The following is a 19,228-nucleotide window of genomic DNA, read 5'->3' as shown; positions in this document are numbered from 1 at the left end:
GCGCTGGAAATCTGGATGAGCAAAATCGAATGTTTCACTATAATTTTTGAATTGCATGTAAAATAGCGCTACCATTATTGAGCATAAACCGTGACTTAATTGGCTTTCCAAATAATTCACAAATAATTGACCCCATAACATTTTTCAAATTCCATGTTCATGTGGTTGAACAAGCCAAATATGTTTATAACAAAATTTATTTTGTTTTTCTGTGTTTTGTCAATTTCTTATGCCAGATATACTGTTGGACATCTTTTTGCCTTTCTCGTACACTAAGTGTACTGGAAAGGCTATATGTTCACTCCAAAAATGACTTTTTGATAGAAGGCCCGGAGGGTCAAATCACATATACCAATCAACTCAGTTCGACGAATTGAGGTGATGTCTGTGTGTGTGTATGTGTGTGTGTATGTGTGTGCGTGTGTGTGTGTCTGTATGTGTGTGTACAAAAAAACTCACATCACTTTTTGGCAGTAAACCTCATCCGATTTCAATGACCGACGGTTCATTCGACGCGGAATCTGGTCCCATTGTTTCCTATTGAAAATGGTTCGGATCGGTTCAGCCGTTCCGGAGATATGGCCATTTAGGTGTTCCGGACCAGTACCCTTGGAAGGGGCCATACATAAAAATGTAACAAACACATGCATGCGACACATCAAACTGCGGCATTTTGGATAACCTGATGAACAGTCAGCAAGAAAACAGTCTCAGACCATATCTGAACCGGTAGTGTTCCGGAACCGGTTCCCGGAGTTCCACCGGAAGTGGCCAAATATGAAAGTGAACCAAATCCATGCATGCGACACATCAAATTGCGGCATTTTGGATAACCTGATGAACAGTCAGCAAGAAAACAGTCTCAGACCATATCTGAACCGGTAGTGTTCCGGAACCGGTTCCGGGAGTCCCGCCGGAAGTGGCCAAATATAGAAGTGAACCAAATCCATGCATGCGACACATCAAATTTCGGCATTTTGGATAACCTGATGAACAGTCAGCAAGAAAACAGTCTCAGACCATATTTGAACCGGTAGTGTTCCGGAACCGGTTCCGGGAGTCCGCCGGAAGTGGCCAAATATAAAAGTGAACCAAATCCATGCATGCGATATATCAAAGCGCGACTTTTTTGATAACCCAATGAAAGGTTGGCATAAAAAAGACTCAGACCATATCTGAACCGGCAGTGTATCAGAACCGGTTCCGGATGTCTCGCTGGAAGTGGTCATATATAAAAGTGATCCAAACCCATGCATGCGGCACATCAAACTACGGCATTTTCGATAACCTGATGAACAGTTAGCAAGAAAAAGTCTCAGACCTTATATGAACCGGTAGTGTTTCAGAACCGATTCCGGGTGTTCCGCTGGAAGTGGCCGTATTTGAAAGGTGACAAAACTCTTGCATGCGGCAAATCAAATCACGGCTTTTTCGACAACTTGATGACCGGTTATTGAGGAAGTAGGCTAAGATCACATTATGGACTGTCAGTAGTGCCGAAACTAGTTCCCTCCGAAAGCGGCTAAATATAAAATTGAACCAAAGCCATGGCTTTTTTGATAACCTAATAAACTTTAGCAAACAAATAGGCTCACACTATTTTAGAGACTATCGGTACTGTATCGCAACTGGTTCCAGGCCGGAAGTGACTCCAAACCCATGCATGCGATACCTCAAATCACGGCTTTTTAGGTAACATGATGAAAAGTTGCAAGAAAATAGACGCAAGCCCTATCAGTGTGTTACGGAACTGATTACGGGTGTCCCGCCAGAAATGATCACATGTAAAAGAGAACCAATACATGCGACATATCGATGACTTATTCAGTAACAAGATAAACGGTTAACCAACAAATAATCTCAGACCATATTTGGGAGAACTGGTAGTGTTCAGAACTGGTGACAAGACGAGTAACGCGTCGGAAGTGGTAAAATATAGAAAGGAACTAAACCATAGCGGCGTTTTTGATAATCTGATGAACAGTCAACAAGAAAATAGTCTTAGGCCACAGTAGTTCGGAATCGGTTACGGGTGTGATTTGATAGAAGTGAACCAAAACCATGCATGCGATACATAAAATCGCGGCATTTTCTAAAATTTGCCGAACGGTTAGCAAGAAAATAGCCTCAAATCACATCAATTTCCGGCTTTTCAGGTCACGTGATGAACAGTTGACAAAAACATAGTCTAAGACCATATTTGAGACAACCGGAATCAGTTCCAGGTGTCCCGCCGGAAGTAGTCAAACGTAAAATTTAACCAAACCCATGCAAGCTGCACATCAAATAGCGGAATAATAAAGGTTAACAAAATAAATGTCAAAGCGATAAATCAAATTGTGGCTTTTTTGATAGCATGTAAACGTTGGGTAAGATTGTAAATGAAGAAATGATCAAAGTCTTCATATATGCGAGAGAACGAAATCGTGACCAAAGCGATCTCTTCAAACCACACCATTTCAGATTCCTACGGTGTAAATGTATAGTAGGATGGATCAACGTTTTATATAAAAATATAATTTAATCGCGTCAACCCTATACAGTTTTTCAATCTAAAATCTCCTTATGTTTCTAAAATTACTGCTCACAATTTGGGAAAATTTACATTTTCTGCATTTTCCTCGTAGGAAGATCAAATTTTACATGAATCGTGTTACCAATGATAATAAAATATAGCCTAAAGTGTACTGAAATAAACATTGGCGAAGATCACAAAGTGATCTGTGATTGTGAATAAAGTTAACCTTCTTCAAGCATTAGCTGACGCTCACCTCGCTGCCGTAGTGGATGGAATAGGGTCACAATGACCCCAATACACGACTAGGGTTAAGGTGGTCAAGCAGTCAACTGAGAGGTCTGATCTTTTTCTGCTCTGTTTTGTTGTTGAACATAACATCGGAATATGTATCATCAATAAGCCTCGAAAATCGATGATGGCTTTGTAAAAATTGTTGCTAGTGTAAAGTGTTTTCAGGATTCAGGAACATTTTGGCTAACGTCGAAGAAAAGTTTATGAGTACATATTCGACGAGAAAGGCACTATCACCACTAGGTGGATTAATCTGGGTTTTTTTGTAGCATAAATGCTTTCTATTAGTTATACAACATTTGAATAGCTCAATTCGAACCTGTGCAAATGATGTGTAATATAAATGTTTTTTACAAGTTATATTACTACCAAAATGTGTTATAAGAACTCGTGTATGTAATTGTTCTATATGTGTATTTTGCAAGTGATATTGCTGATAAATGTATCAAAACATTTTTGGGAGTTGGATGATATGTCCTATATCATATTTTTTAGCGATATTAATGTGTTGAGATACATCTTATATCACATGTAAAATGTTCTATAAGCCGCCATTTTTTGCGCTGTTTTGATTATACAAGTGTTCAAAATTAAGTAAATAAAACAAGAAAAATACACTATGTTATGTATGAATAGTGAAATTTAAACTCTAATAGAGCATGTTGTGTTACTTGGGTAAAGGATTGCCATGCTGAATTTCAAATACTTCAATTGAAAGACACTAGATACTTCAAGGCGGGATGCAAATGACATTGACTGCCACGAAACGACGATGATGCTGGCGACAAAGCCAATGTTCGTACTTAACCACCGCTATTCATCGCGTTTTCTTTGAAAATCGACCAGGCAGCAGACTCTCAAAAGAGTTCAGCTTTTCACTGCCGAGTTTTCCACCACGGTTGGTGTACTACTTCAACCTGTAGCTGAATCATATGCCAGAATGTGCACAGAGGTACATATTGCCGTCAGCTGCACAGTCCAGTGGATGCGAAACTCTTCCGTTCCGTCTCTTTAGCTCCGATGATGGTAAGCGGAACCCACCATGTGTCCGTCCGCCGAGGCTTCTAATTTATGCCAGTTGTTAATGAATGGAAATGAAAGCCTCCCCTCTTTCCTGTCTCTGCATTCCATCCTCGCACGGCTTCACTTCCGTCCGAACCAGGATTCATACAAATAGCGTGGCCATCAGTAATATCATCGTCATCATCCGCCGCCACAGATGTCTGCACTCTGGAGGAGAGCGCTTTTCTGGTCATCTTCGTGTGGTTTGGGTTAACTGCGACTGTTCCCATTTAGAGACTCGTCGTGGATGAACTCAGCGCTTTTGAACTACACTTCATCTTTCACCTGATAGGGCGCGGGCGGGGGGAGGTGTCCACAAAAACTTCATGGATTGTGTTCACCTAATTCTGTTGGAGCGGATGGTTTGGTATTCGAAGCCGGATGATGAGCGGAATTCTTTTGAGTTGGTGGCAGCCAGACAAAGGTGCCTGCTTTACCGAGTTTAACGAAAAGGTGAATGACAAACTATGCTGAAAATGTCTGAGTTGAAAGGACTACAGAACGGATGCTAATTTCATGCCTAATTGCTATCCAGATGCTGATGCGTAATAATACGCAATGGATAATAGTTCCCTCTTTAACCACATCCATTTGTTCCACCTTTGTACTCCGGTGAAATCCCCACAGGCCAACTAAAAGAAGCAGTCGATAAATTTTCATGACCAGAGTTCATCCAGCAGCACCCCCGAACCGAACCAAGACTCCAGAACTGTGCAATTATTCGCTCGCTTTTACTTGGCTCAAAACTTTATCCAGACATCTTCGTCCCGTCGCGTCGTCCATGGCAAAACTAACGAAGCCAACCAAGCGCTAAAAGACTTTCTCCCGCTTTGTTCGCACTACTACTGGGCTGGGGCTGCAAATTATTCACTCGGAAAGTTTTTGCGGTCTCCCGAGAGTCAGATTAGCTGAAGGCGCGCACGGATTTACCCAACCCAACCCGGGCAAGCTCATTTGGCCCCGCAGTCAGTCAGTGGTGGTGGTACAAAACTTTAACACAGTTGAAGTTTCTTGGTCCACATCTCGGCCGGAAACCAGTTGTGATGGAAATGCACTTTCCGAATACTATTTCAACCGAGCCTGTCAATTCTATGGATCACCAGCTTTGGAAGAAATAGAAGTCCAACCAACAGCACCCAGACTGAAGAACCCTGTCTACAAGAAGAAACTGCCACTCCGGAGAAAACTTTTGGGACAATTTAACGGCCATCAGACGAACAAGGAAAAGTTTAGCTTGTCCACCAAAGTCAGCAGTCTCAGCCGATGAAGTTTCCTTTTTGTGGTTTGTGATGCTGACGCAGTTTTTGAGTTGGAATCGGATATTATGGATTTTACGAGGAGAATTTAGGGCGATGAAATAGAAGAAAAACTCGACGTCGAACGATGTTGTGGCAGCCGATTTTAAACTTTAACACTTCTAGTTGATTGATGTTAAGAGTAAAACACGTAGTTTATATACGACAGTTTGATTTAGCATCCTGAAGGACGCTGACACTAGTTGTCTTCCTATTTCTATTCAGTGTTCTAGACGAATCTTGTTTAGGATTCTATATTAATTTAGTTAGGGATTCTGGACGAATCCTGTTCAGGATTCTAAACGAATTTTGTTCAGGATTCTGAACGAATCCTGTTCAGGATTCTTAACGAATCCTGTTCAGGATTCTGATCGAATCAGGTAGCCGCTCGATGCCCGCTTTTCAACACTTTCTGTCCAGTCCAACAAAGTTCCTGCAACGCCACGATGTCGAAGTTGCGGGGATGTAGTTCGTCGTAAATTATCCTGTCACATCCTGCGAAACCTGAGGGCCCATATAGCCGAGGCGGTAAACGCACGGGTATTCAGCATGACCATGCTGAGGGTGACGGGTTTGATTCCCGGTCGGTCCAGGATCTTTTCGTAAAGGAAATTTCCTTGACTTCCTTGGGCATAGAGTATCTTCGTGCCTGCCACACGATATACACATGCAAAATGGTCATTGGCAGAGGAAGCTCTCAGTTAATAACTGTGGAAGTGCTCATAGAACACTAAGCTGAGAAGCAGGCTTTGTCCCAGTGAGGACGTTACGCCAAGAAGAGGAGAGGATCCTGCGAAACCTAGTGACTTGCATTTCCATGTTCCAAGTTTCCAATCGTAGTCCTTATTTCGTCGTGTGGGTCTTTGCCGATTGTATCGAGTCGTATTTTCTCCTATGTTATTCGCAATGGGGATTTTTACGGGTGGCTTATCGGGCATTGGCCAACACTCCTGTCTCCCCGGAGGGCCATCGTGCCGGTTCTGTTTAACGTCCCAACCAACACTGGGACGACCACGCTGATGGGGCTACCACCTTGGATCTAGCTGGGCGTGGTGCAGCTTTCATACTCAGCCGCTGGATGCCAGAACAGACGCTGTTTAAGCCGCACCTCCTTGGTGAACAGACGCTCGAATCGTACCTCCTCAATCTAGCTGAAGTCAGAAGGACAACAGTGCCCAGGCTGCACTACCAGCTAAGCACACAACTCTTAGCTGGCGGCCTTTGTCATCGCTTGACCCGTGGAAGCATGAGGTAGGAAGTTGTGAGGATCGGAGCTATGTTGAACGCTCTCCTTATCGACTCACCGTTTTGCAGCCTATTGCTGGACATGCACAAGATTAAAAACTGTGAGATCCATGTTTTTGCCTTTCTCGTACACCAAAGTGTACTGAAAGGCCATATGTTCACTCAAAAAACGAATTTTCGATAGAAGGCTCGGAGGGTCAAGTCACTTATACCAATCAACTCAGCTCGACGAATTGAGATGATGTCTGTATGTGTACATGTGCGTATGTGTGTATGTATGTCTGTGTACAAAAAAGGTCACTCACTTTTAAGGCACTTCCCATTGGCCGATTTTACGGATTTTAGCACGAATTCAACCGGAATTTTACCGCATTGTTTGCTATTGAAAATGGTCCGGATCGGTCAAGGCGTTCCGGAGTTATGGTCATATTAGTGATCCGGACCAGCACCGGTGGAACTGGTCATATATAAAACTGAACCAAGCCCCATCATGCGACACATCAAGCTGCGCCGATTTTTGTAACCTTTTGCGTAGTTGACGAATTTTGTGCGGAAATTTATACTGGAGACCAGAAAATCCTCAATATCGGCCCAATATTCAAGATGGCGACCAGAATATCCAAGATGGCGGTTTAAAATCCAAGATGGTGGTTGAAAATGTTGGTCCTAAAACCATGCAATATTGGTATATGTATTTGGTATGAGGAAGATGCCCGGAACTCAAAAATGGCCACCAGAATATCCAAGATTGCGGCCAAATATCAAAGATGGCGGCCAAATATCCAAGATGACTGCTCCAAATTCAAAATGGCGGCTCTTTAATGGAGTTTTAGGCCCCAAACCATGCAATATAGGTATATTAGTGGGCTTCGTGGCCGTGCGGTTAGCGGCGTCAGTCGTCTAGGCGTTTCGTAAGCCTCGGAGTGCGGGTTCGATTCCCGCTCCAGTCGGGGAAAACTTTTCGTCGAACGGAAAATTCTCCATTGGGCCATTGGGTGTTCAGTGTGTTGTCCGTTGTCTCGTGTATGTAATGTTCAGTCTGTGCAGCCTTTGGCTGAAGACGGTGTAGTGTCTTTTTTTATTTGGTATGGAGAAGATGTGCAATATTAGTATATTTGATATGGAGAAGATGTCCGTAGTCCAAACGTGGCGACCAGAATATCTAAGATGGCGGCTCAAAATTCAAGATGGTGGCATTTTAATGGAGTTTTACACCCTAAAACCGTGAAATATGGGTATATTTCGTATGGCGAAGATGTCCGGAGTTCATAAATAGCGGTCAGAATATCCAAAACTCATGCAACATGCGTATATTTGAAATGGGGAAGATGTTCGGAGTCCAAACATGGCGATTAGAATATCCAAGATGGCGGCTATTTAATGTAGTTCTTGAAGTCCAAACATGGCGACCAGAATATCCAAGATGGCGGTCTTAAATTCAAGATGGCGGTTGTTTAATGAAGTTTAAGGCCCTAAAACCATGCAATTTGGGTAGGGTATATTTGGTATGGGGAAAATATATCCGGAGTTTAAAAATGATGACCAAAATATTTCATGGAGTTTTCGGCTCTAAAACAATGCATTATGGGTATATTTGATATGGGGAAGATGTCTGGACCCTGAAAATAACGACCAGTATATCCAAGATGGCAGCTCAAAATTCAAGATGACGGCTGTTCAATGGTAAAACTTCCTAAAACCATGCAATATTAAGATATTTGGTATGGAGAAGATGATCGGAGCCCAAAAATGGCAACCGGAATATCCAAGATTTCGGCTCAAAATTCAAGATAGTGGCTTTTTCTTAAGATTTTGAGGCTCATTTTCTGGTGCAATAAAATAGATTTTTGTTAAACTTATGAAAGTTCTATACAGTTTCTTACCGATTTTGGCAACAGTTTTTACCGATTTTGGCAACACAAATTTTTGACAAAGTTTTTTTTATCGCAAAATCATCTTAAATACATGTTTTTAGCTTAACCTCTTTTAAAAACCCGATTTAATCCACCTATGGTGAACAGAACCCTTCTTACACTTATTAAAATTATTGTTGTATTATTTGTATTTAACATATTTACTTTGTGTAATTGACCAAAAGTTCTAGAAAATATTGTGGATTTGGTATCTAGTGGATTGGTTTCCAAAATAGCATCATGGACCATGGACTTAACTACCAGAAATGTCAGACACCTTCTAGAATCTTGTGTGAAATTTAAAAAAAATAGCTTACATATTCTGGAATATTGTATCTTTTGTTAACTGCCAAAAGATCTTGAATCGATTAACAAATGGATAAAAAAAATCAGCGAGATACACTTTGTCTAATATCTCTTAATCAATCGAATAAATTAGCTCCGAAGTACTTGGTATTCATGGTTATGGTGTGAAAACGACAAAAATGATATATCTACTAAGTTAATCAGTTTTGGCATTAGCTAGTTATTTTGGATATCTGGTTCTTGCATTTTTCCCACAATATATAAATTCAAAGCTTTCATTTAACATATTGTTAGTTTTCATAAAACTCCTGTGCATTTGTAATTTGTTATTTACAATTTTGTTGAAAACAATAACCTGCTAGTATACACTTTGTATGAGGTCAGCATTATTTATTGAAAAATAATTTCCCATAGACTGGTCAAAAACAAATGCAAGATAACAAGTGAATATAATAATAAAAACCACATAAATCCACCTGGTGGTGGTAGTGCCTTTCTCGCCATAATGTTCTCAAGATTTTTTCGTCGACGTAAGCCAAAGTGTTCCTGAATCCTGAGAATACTCTAGAACGAAACAAATTTCATTTCCTTTTTTTGTCACAGTGCTCATTGACTCGTCAGTTGGGATATGATAAATAATAAATATGTTTGGTGAATAAATACCCTAACAATTAATCGCTCATGGGATTTTTTAAGGAATTTACTAGGAAATTCTTAGTATTATTTATTTTAAAATTTCTTGCTTTATTTATTTGTGCCCTTCCTCAAAATTTTGCATTCCGGCCAAAATTTTCCTAGGGGACATAGGAGAAAATCGAAATTTGTGTCACCCTTATTCAAAAAAGCAAGAATTTTATCAAAGCCATAATAGAATTTGGAAACTTTGGCTTATAAACGGTGGTTAGGCAGAGCTGAAAAATATCGAAACTCTTAGTTGACCTATTGACCACCTTCACTAGCACTGGATGCCGATCATTATCAAGACAATTAGACACATTTTTTCTGCGCGCTTCAGCATATATTTTATTAACAGTGGGTATAAATTCATGTAAAATTTTACAAAAAATGCAAGCAAGTGAAATTTACCATTATAAAACCCATTCAAATTTCAATTATCTATATTACAGAGTGCGAGGGCTCAACCAGTTGCATCAAAATTGTGCGTATTTTAGACGCAAGAGGGGTTTGATGCTATCAAATTCAAATTTTCTTATACAACATTGATCCATCCTACTGTATAATAACGCCTCAGGAATCTAAAATGGTATGATTTGACGAGTTTTGTCAAGATTTTGTTCTTTTACGCATATAAATTGCTTGCATCGATTTTGATAATCTTCGTAATTTCAGCGAAGGTCTTGCTGACCATTTATCTGATTATCGAAATTTTTTTATGATTTGATGTTTCGCGTGCACAGGTTTGGTTAATTTTTTTAAATGGCCACTTCCGGGGGGACACATGGAACCGGTTCCGGAACACAACCGGTTCACATATGTTATTATATGATTTATTGGCAAATTATCGGTGTAAAATAACTCAAACAGCATGTTTGGCGTGACGCGTTTCGACCTACTATTCTTCGGAAAACATCAAACGCTTTCAGCTGGATTCAGCCCTTCAACTTCGTCAGTTTTTGTACAAGCGGCTCAGATATGGTCTAAAACTATTCTCCTGCTTGCCGTTCATCTGGTAATCAAAAAAGCCGTTATTTGATGTGTCGCATGCATGGGTTTGGTTCCGTTTTTTAATTGACCACTTCCGGCAGGACGCCAGGAACCGGTTCCGGAACAATACCGGTCCAGATATGGTCTGAATCTGTTTTCCTGCTAACCGTTCATCTGGTTATCGAAAAAGCCGCTGTTTGATGTATCGCATGCATGGGTTTGGTTAAGTTTTTTAATTGGTCACTTCCGGCGGGACACCTGGAACCGGTTCCGGAACACATCCGGTTCGGAAAATGTCTGAAATATTTTCCTGCTAACCGTACACCTGGTTATCGAAAAAGCAGCTATTTGATGTGTCGCATGCCCTGGTTTGGTTCATTTTATTAATTGGCCACATCCAGCGGGACATGCGGAACCGGTTCCGGAACACTACCGGTTCAGATATGGTCTGAAACTATTTTGCTGCTTATCTTTCATCAGGTTATCGAAAATGCGGCGGTTTGATGGGTCGCATGCATGGGTTTGTAACATTTTCATATCTGGCCTCTTCCTAGGGTACCTGCCCGGAACACCTAAATGGCCATAACTCCGGAACGGCTGGACCGATCCGAACCATTTTCAATAGGAACCAATGGGACCAGATTCCGCGTCGAATGAATCGTCGGTCATTGAAATCGGTTGAGGTTTAATGCCAAAAAGTGACGTGAGTTTATTTTTGTACACACACATACACACACACACACACACACACACACACACACACACACACACACACACACACACACACACACACACACACACACACACACACACACACACACACACACACACAGGGATGGCATGTCACGCAGAAACTGTGCCCATTTACGCTCATCTTTCACTGAACTTCTCACTTTCATTTTTCTTACAAAGGAGAAAGAGAAAAAACGCACAATAAAATGTACATAGTTTCTCTCGCGCAGAGTTTTTGTGCGGGTGATTAGAGTGCTGCGTGAGAGCAATGAGAGCCCGCAGATCATAATCCCAGTGCGCAATTTCTGCGCGCACGTAGAAAAAACAGAACTCAGTGCACACGCAGTGTGTTCAAAGGGGTCAGTGTTGTTTGAGCATTTGGTGAACCGAAAGCATGCCAGTGAGTCCAAAACCAGGGGTATCAAATCCTGTGATATCAGAGACAAGCATACGTCTTAAGCTGGTCAAGAACTTACAGTTGATGGATATTTTGGTTCCAATTTCCACCAAAAGGCTGTGCTAGTGAGCTAACAAATTTTGTTTTTCAAATATATCAGGAAAATTTGCAAAAAATTGCAACGAAATTTCAATCTCATATATCTTATGATCCTGATTACTTAGAGAGTTGGTGTCTTCGGCAAAGTTGTTTGGCTGGTCAAGGACTAACCGATAATAAAACTTAAGATTCAAAATTTCACCGCTAGGCGGTGCTAGTGAGTTAGAAAATTTTATTTTTCATATATATCAGGAAAATTTGCAAGAAATTGCAACTAGAGCCGCCTAGCTGCAGAAACTTGAACCAAACGGTAATTATTCAGAAAGCCCTTGATATACCAAACAATTTTGCCGAAGACACCATCATTCTAAAGAATCAGAGTACTGAGATATGTGAAATGTAAAATTTGTACGCTCTCTTGCGCCGCCTAGCGGTGAAATCACGAATCATACGGCCCATATTGTGAAAGCCCATGACCAGCTGAACTACTTTGCTGAAGAAACCAACTCTCTAAGTAATCAGGATCCTGAGATATATTGGATGGAAATTTTGTCAGTGTTGCATCTGCTTGTCTAAGATATCACATAAATCACAGACAAATGGATATGTGACACTAACGAAATTTCAATCTCATATATCTCATGATCCTGATTACTTAGAGAGTTGGTGTCTTCGGCAAAGTTGTTTGGCTGGTCAAGGACTAACCGATAATAAGGCTTGAGATTCAAAATTCTACCGCTAGGCGGCGCTAGAGAGCAAACAAATTTTAAATTTCACATATCTCAGCATCCTGATTTTGTAGAAAGATGGTGTCTTCGGCAATATTGTTTAGTAGATCATGGGCTTTCAGAATAATTACCGTTTGGTTCAAGTTTCTGCAGCTAGGCGGCGCTAGTTGCAGTTTTTTGCAAATTTTCCTGATATATATGAAAAATAAAATTTGTTAACTCACTAGCACCGCCTAGCGGTAGAATTTTGAATCTTAAGTTTTATTATCGGTTAGTCCTTGACCAGCCAAACAACTTTGCCGAAGACACCAACTCTCTAAGTAATCAGGATCATGAGATATATGAGATTGAAATTTCGTTAGTGTCACATATCTATTTGTCTGTGATTTATGTGATATCTTAGACAAGCAGATGCATTTGCTACTAGACGGCGTAATAGTACTTTCATACTCCCTGTGGTACACACAGTATTGCACTGGAAGCACGACTGAGTGCGCACTCAACGAATTTTTGTGTGCACATTTTCTGTGCGCACAAAATGTGCACGCAGAAACTGAAAAACATGCTTGTTTCTATCATTTGTTTGAGCACTCATTTTGAGTGTGCCGCTGATGGATGCCAGAGAGTGAGCGGCTGGTATGTGTGTGAAAAAAGTTGCGTAGTTCACCCTCGCTCTCGTTGAAAGTCGTGTGTAGCGTGTATGTTTTCTCTTCTCACGTTTCGCACTGAGGAGCATGCCGTCTCTGCACACACACACACATACACACACACAAATACACACACGGACATCACCTCAGTTCATCGAGCTGATTTGATTGGTATATGTGACTTGACCCTCCGGGCCTTCTATCAAAAAGTCATTTTTGGAGCGAACATATAGCCTTTCCAGTACACTTGGTGTACGAGAAAGGCAAAAAAAATAATTTATTGAAATACTCTTCGTAAGATATCTAAGTAATCAAATGTCGAATCGAAATAAAATTTCAGGGCCTTATACAAGGATATTGTAGCTTTCATTTAGTGCTTAGAGAACCCAAATCGGTTGACAAACGGCTGAGATATTTATTATGGTACCCTTGGTAAAAAATCTCTAAAAAGTTAACCTGTATTACTCCCAAGTACTCTTTGAAAGATATCTCGGTAACCAAATGTCCAATCCTAATGAAATTGTATAGGGTTCTACTAGAATGTTGTAGCTTTCATTTGGTGCCAGGATAACCGAAATCGGTTGACAGACGGCTAAGATATTTATTATGATACTTGTGGTCAAAAATCTCAAAAGGTTTAGTTGTATAAATCCTAAGTACTCTTCGAAAGATATGTCTGTAACCAAATGTCCAATCGAAATAAAATTTCTGGGCGATCCACTAGGATGCTGTAGCTTTCATTTGGTGCCAAGAGAACCCAAATCGATTGACAAACGGTTGAAATATTTATTATGATACACTTTATGATTTTTATCAAAAATCTGTATCAATACAGATTTTTCTGTATCGCCGTTTTTCAGGGTATAGCAGACACCGAGCGTCCTAGATTTCAATAGAAGCTAACAAAAAATGTACTACTATTTGATGGTTCAAAATTTTTACTGGTTTTTATTTTTCTAAAATATGAGAGAAAATGTACTAATTTCCATAAATGCTTTAAAGTTTAAGCAGCAATTTATAAAGTTTCCATTGATTTTATTGAAAATAACTCCAATTTTTATGCTTTCTGGAGAAATCTGTATCAAACTTCAAAAATCTGTATTTTTCTGTACTCTGTATCTTGTCTGTACAGAAGGTAAAAAATCTGTATAATACAAAAAAATCTGTATATCTGGCATCTCTGCTCATAAGTACTCTTCGAGAGATATCTCGGTAACCAAACGTCCAATCGAAAAAAAATAGCGTTCTACTAGGATGTAGTAGCTATCATTTGCTTCCAAGAGAACTCAAATCGGTTGACAGACGGCTGAGAAACGTGCGTGACTTTTTTTGTAACGCACATACACACACACACACATACACACATACACACATACACACACACACACATACAGACATTTGCTCAGTTCGTCGAGCTGAGTTCATTGGTATATGTGACTCGGCCCTCCGGGCCTCGGACTGAAAGTCGGTTTTTCGAGCGATATTTATACCCTTCTTATGGGTGTAAGAAGGGTAAAAAGGCTTTTCCTACATACATTCCATGATATTTTTGCTACTGTTTATTAAGCTCAAATATTACAAAGAGATAGTAGTTTTTATGTATTTGTAGCAATTGCATTTTCATGTATAACTAACTTGTGAAACCAAATATGATCTTAAAAAATCTGTTGACAGACGGCTGAGAAATTTATTATGATACATTTTATCAAAAATCTCTAAAGCGTAAATTACATTACTCCTTAGTACTCGTGGAAAGATATCTCGGAAACAAAATGTCCAAACAACATGAAATTTAATAGCATACTACTAGGATGCTGTAGCTTTCATTTGGTGCTGAGAGAACTCAAATCGATTGACACACGGCTGATTCATTTATAGCATTTTGTCAAAGACCTCTTAAAAAGTTAAGTTGTATTACTCCAAAGTACTCCCCGCAAGATATCTCGGTAACAAAATGTCCAATCGGAATGAAATTCAAAAGCGTTCTTCTAGGAAGGATGCAGTAGCTTTCGTTTCGGGCCTTAAGAACCCAAATCGGTTGATAGACGGCTGAGAAATTTATGGTGATACACTTTGTCAAAAATATCTAAAATAATTAAGTTGTACTACTCCCTAGCACTCTTTGAAAGATATCTCGGTAACCGAACGTCCAATCAAAATAAAATTCAATAGCGTTCTACTAGGATGTAGTAGCTTTCATTTGCTTCCAAGAGAACTCAAATCGGTCAACAGACGGCTGAGAACCGTGAGTGACATTTTTTTGTAACATACATACACACACACACACACACACACACACACACACACACACACACACACACACACACACACACACACACACACACACACACACGCTCATACAGACATTTGCTCAATTCGTCGAGCTGAGTTGATTGGTATATGTGACTCGGCCCTGCGGGCCTCGGATCGAAAGTCGGTTTTCCAAGCGGTATTTATACCCTTCTTATGGGTGTAAGAAGGGTAAAACATATAAATTCATTAAGTTTTCAAAAACGACAATATTTTAAGGTGAATATATGACGAAGCCACACCTCGAATTTTCAAGAGCACAAATATAAAGAACCAAATGTCGGTTTGCGCTGAAAAGTTGATCGATTGGTCACCACCAGCGGGTAACCAATCGATCAAATTTTCAGCTCAAACCGACATTCGGTTCTTTATATTTGTGCTCTTGAAAATTCGAGGTGTGGCTTCGTCATATATTCACCTTAAATCATGACGTAATTTATGAACGTCACATAAGGGTAGCGTTTTGTAACTTTTGAATAGTCCATATTGATAATATAATAGCGTGGTTCAAAAAATCGTTTTTGCTCCACACCGCTTAATCGATTCGTAACCAGATTCTATGCCTTCTTACAAAATTTGAGCTCATTTGGTTGAAAATTGAGACTGCACAAGCCCTTCAAAGTTTGTATGGGAATTACTATGGGAAAACGATGTTTTTCATTCAATCGACCATAGCATTTTCCCAAGTGATCTAGAGGATTAGTTGACCCTTGGTACTTCTAGACTACTCTATCAGCTACAACTTTGCTGAAGACCGCATTCAAATCGGACGCCTCATTAATTAGTTATAGAATTGTATCCAACTGGACAAACTTTAGCAATGATCCTCCAGCTTCCCAGCAGGCAACATTGCTGCATATGGCGCCAAAGATAGCACACTGAAATCATGGCTACTATGTTTCACTGCAAAATACAGTCAGTGATGCCCACCGATTAGTTTAACCATCATGAGTAAAGATTTCGATTCTGGATAAAAATCGGTAACTAATTAATGAGGCATGCAATTTGAATGCGGTCTTTGGCAAAGTTGTAGCTGATAGAGTAACCTACAAGTACCAAGGGTCACCTAACGCTCTAGGGCATTTGGGGAAATACAACGGTCGATTGAATAAAAAAAATCGTTTTCCCATAGTAATTCCCATACAAACTTTGAAGGGCTTGTGCAGTCTCAATTTTCAACCAAATGAGCTCAAATTTTGTAAGAAGGCATAGAATCTGGTTACGAATCGAATAAGCGGTGTGGAGCAAAAACGATTTTTTGAACCACGCTAATAATATAAGTCAAAATAACGCATACAAGTTGTAAAATCACATTTTTTACCGATTTTGGCATCACCCCATTTTGGCAACATAAAATTTACCTCGTGTTGCCAAAATCGGTAAGAAACTGTATTCATCAACATGTCACTTGAGTTGTGTTGAAATGGGTTTTCGAAGGCACGAGAAAGGCGCCAGCACCGCTAGGTGGATTAAATAGGGTTTTTCTTCCAATTCTACTAGCATTGATACCGTACCGTTACTCCAGCTTCGAGCGTGTACTGCAAGGTTGATCTTGCAGTTTTCCGAACGCTTTAGTTTTACTCACATTCATATTTGCAACTACTTTTGTACGTGTTATATCCACCAACAGCCCCGATATTCAAATCAAAGTTCATTCTGAAACCTTTCAAGAAACCACCTTTCTTTTGATCAAATCCAAACTGTTAAGGTGACGGACAATATATCACAGAAGACCCACAAAAAAGCTAATACATGTCTTTCAAACCGAACCACCACGCTTCAATCAAACTGCTCGTTTTCACACAATTTAAATAACAACAAGTAACCCACCTCATTCTCACCCTACCCACTTTCCACCATCCCTTACAACCACATCGTAAAACGAGCACCTTCTTTGCCATCACATACAACCCTCACCCAAAAAGCTGTCCGTTCTCTTAAAACGTATAATGTTTTATGTCTGTCTTCTTGTTTCATTTCCGCCAATTTCACACCTTGACCGTTACGCCCACTCACCGCCGCCGACGCCGCCGATCCAGGCTCGATCCAAACTGCCGAAAAAACGACGACGAGTGCTACCTGTGGAGCAACCCCGGCGAAAGCGGGAAGTCGGTGTCGCCAACCGGCGAATGAATGCCCTCAAGCATCAGCACACCCACCCCGCCGTGACGCACCCGGCCATCTTCAAGGACGCTTTCGGTGGGGCGAAAATCGGTAAGTTTTGTTGTGGATGCCGGGCGATTGAAAATGGGGGTAACTAATGCGCAGGTGCGAAAACTTGTGCTTTTCGTAGTTCCGGAGCTTTTCGACTGGGGGCGAAAATGTGGTTAGAGATGGAAGCTGTGGCGAATGCTTTTATCTACTGTGCATGTTATGAAATAAATTATCTAACACGTACAACAAAGTTCTGTCTTTTGGAAATTTTACGTGGTTTTCTTTGTAACAGTCAACGTTTTAAATACCGCTTTTGCATAATTGAAATTCATTGGTTTTATAAATGGAATTCTATACGTTAATTTTGTTGTGATCAGGAGGAAAGAATGGAGTTGTGTTCAAGAAAAAAAGGATTTATTCCTTAGGGGCATTCCTATCCTTATAATTTGTCATTAACATTGACAATTCACTATTTGAAGTAGAAAAAGAAGGATCTTCAAGAGAGTTTTCTATAGTGGGGACAGGGAAGTTTGGGGCCGTCCATAAAACATGTGTTCTTTTCGAGGGAGGCGTCCTTGCCAAAGCCTGTGCTCCATACAAAATTAAGTTTTTTTGTGTAATCAATGAGAGGGGTCTATGATGACCATAATCTATCCTACGTGGTTCAATAACAACTAAGGAATATCATGAGATTTTCAAAGTCATAGAACTAGGCACAGAATGCTGTTATCGACAGATAAAACCTCTAGTGCTCTGGATAACCATCCTAGAGGTTTGGTGTCTTCAGAGAAGTGTCTTGTAAAAGAGTTTGCACCAAAATCTGGTTGCATGATATTTAATCTAGACAAGTTGCAACTGATCTAGATTAGTTTTAGCTTTTTATAGAAGCGTCCTAGAAGTAAACTTTCAGCTGCAAAGTTGTTTATTTTGATATTTTTGACATTTCCTCCGAAGATACTTAAATTGTAAAATGCACACAAAAGGCACAGTGAACCATTTTACTAAAAAAGTCGAAAATATCGATTTTGATCAATATTTTTAAGTAAAACAATTTTGAAAAAAAATTTGAACGTTAGGTTAGCAAAAATAAATAGGAAGGGATTATTCCATAACAAATATCTAAATAATCACGGAAATTGGAGGTTTTGCTTATTAAAATAACCAAAGAAGGTGATCTACAATTTATTTGATAACTCATGAAGCAGCTGGTGGAGACAGCTACATTTTTGGCCAAAACATGTCAATACAAGTAGCATCGATATTACGGGGAAAGAAAATTAGGGTAACTCGGGGCGTTTGTCATAAACTAGTATGAAATCATCACGAAAATAAATGAAAATTAGCAATTGAGGCCAATTTTTTGAACTCCAAACATGATGTGAAACAATTTTTCGATTTTTTCTGTCAATGCAGCATATCCAGAGCACTATAGGTTTTGTCTATCCATAACAGCGTTTTGCCCCAGTGTGATATCAGAGGAAATCTTTACGAGATAATAAGAGGGACCATGTACATAATCCTGAGGGAATCTCCACGAAATTCCAGAGAGAATCTCGACGAGATTCCAGAGGGACTCTCCATAAGATTCCAGCGAAAATCTCAAAGAGATTCAAGGGCGGATCTCCAACAGATTCCAGAGAGAATCTCCAACATATTCCAGAGCAAATTTCCTAGTGATTCCAGAGGGAATCTTCAAGAGATTCCAAAGGAAAGCTTCACGAGATTCCAGACAGAATCTCCACGAGATACCAAAAAGAATCTCCAAGAGATTCCAGAAGAAATTTTTCAGAGATTCCTGAAAAAAATTTCAACAAAATTCAAGAAGGAATCTCAACGAGATACCAGAGGGAGTTTCCACGACATTTC

At 40.0% G+C, this 19,228-nt stretch overlaps 1 protein-coding gene across 4 annotated transcripts in view; it reads left to right on the top strand.

The window, feature by feature from the left end:
- Window positions 1-19,228, top strand: part of LOC109421548 (potassium voltage-gated channel protein Shaw) — a 289,085-nt gene that overhangs the window by 240,951 nt on the left and 28,906 nt on the right. For all 4 annotated transcript variants that reach the window (XM_062849686.1, XM_062849685.1, XM_029871246.2 and 1 more), the window contains one exon: window positions 17,248-17,422. In XM_062849686.1, the coding sequence (XP_062705670.1) occupies window positions 17,248-17,422 (175 nt within the window). The remainder of the gene's footprint in view (window positions 1-17,247; window positions 17,423-19,228) is intronic.

This window comes from Aedes albopictus, chromosome 2 (genome assembly GCF_035046485.1).
Source record: "Aedes albopictus strain Foshan chromosome 2, AalbF5, whole genome shotgun sequence".
In the NCBI taxonomy this organism is placed as follows: domain Eukaryota; kingdom Metazoa; phylum Arthropoda; class Insecta; order Diptera; family Culicidae; genus Aedes; species Aedes albopictus.
The sequence above is the reverse complement of the archived record's forward strand: the minus strand, read 5'-3'. Positions and strand labels throughout refer to the sequence as shown.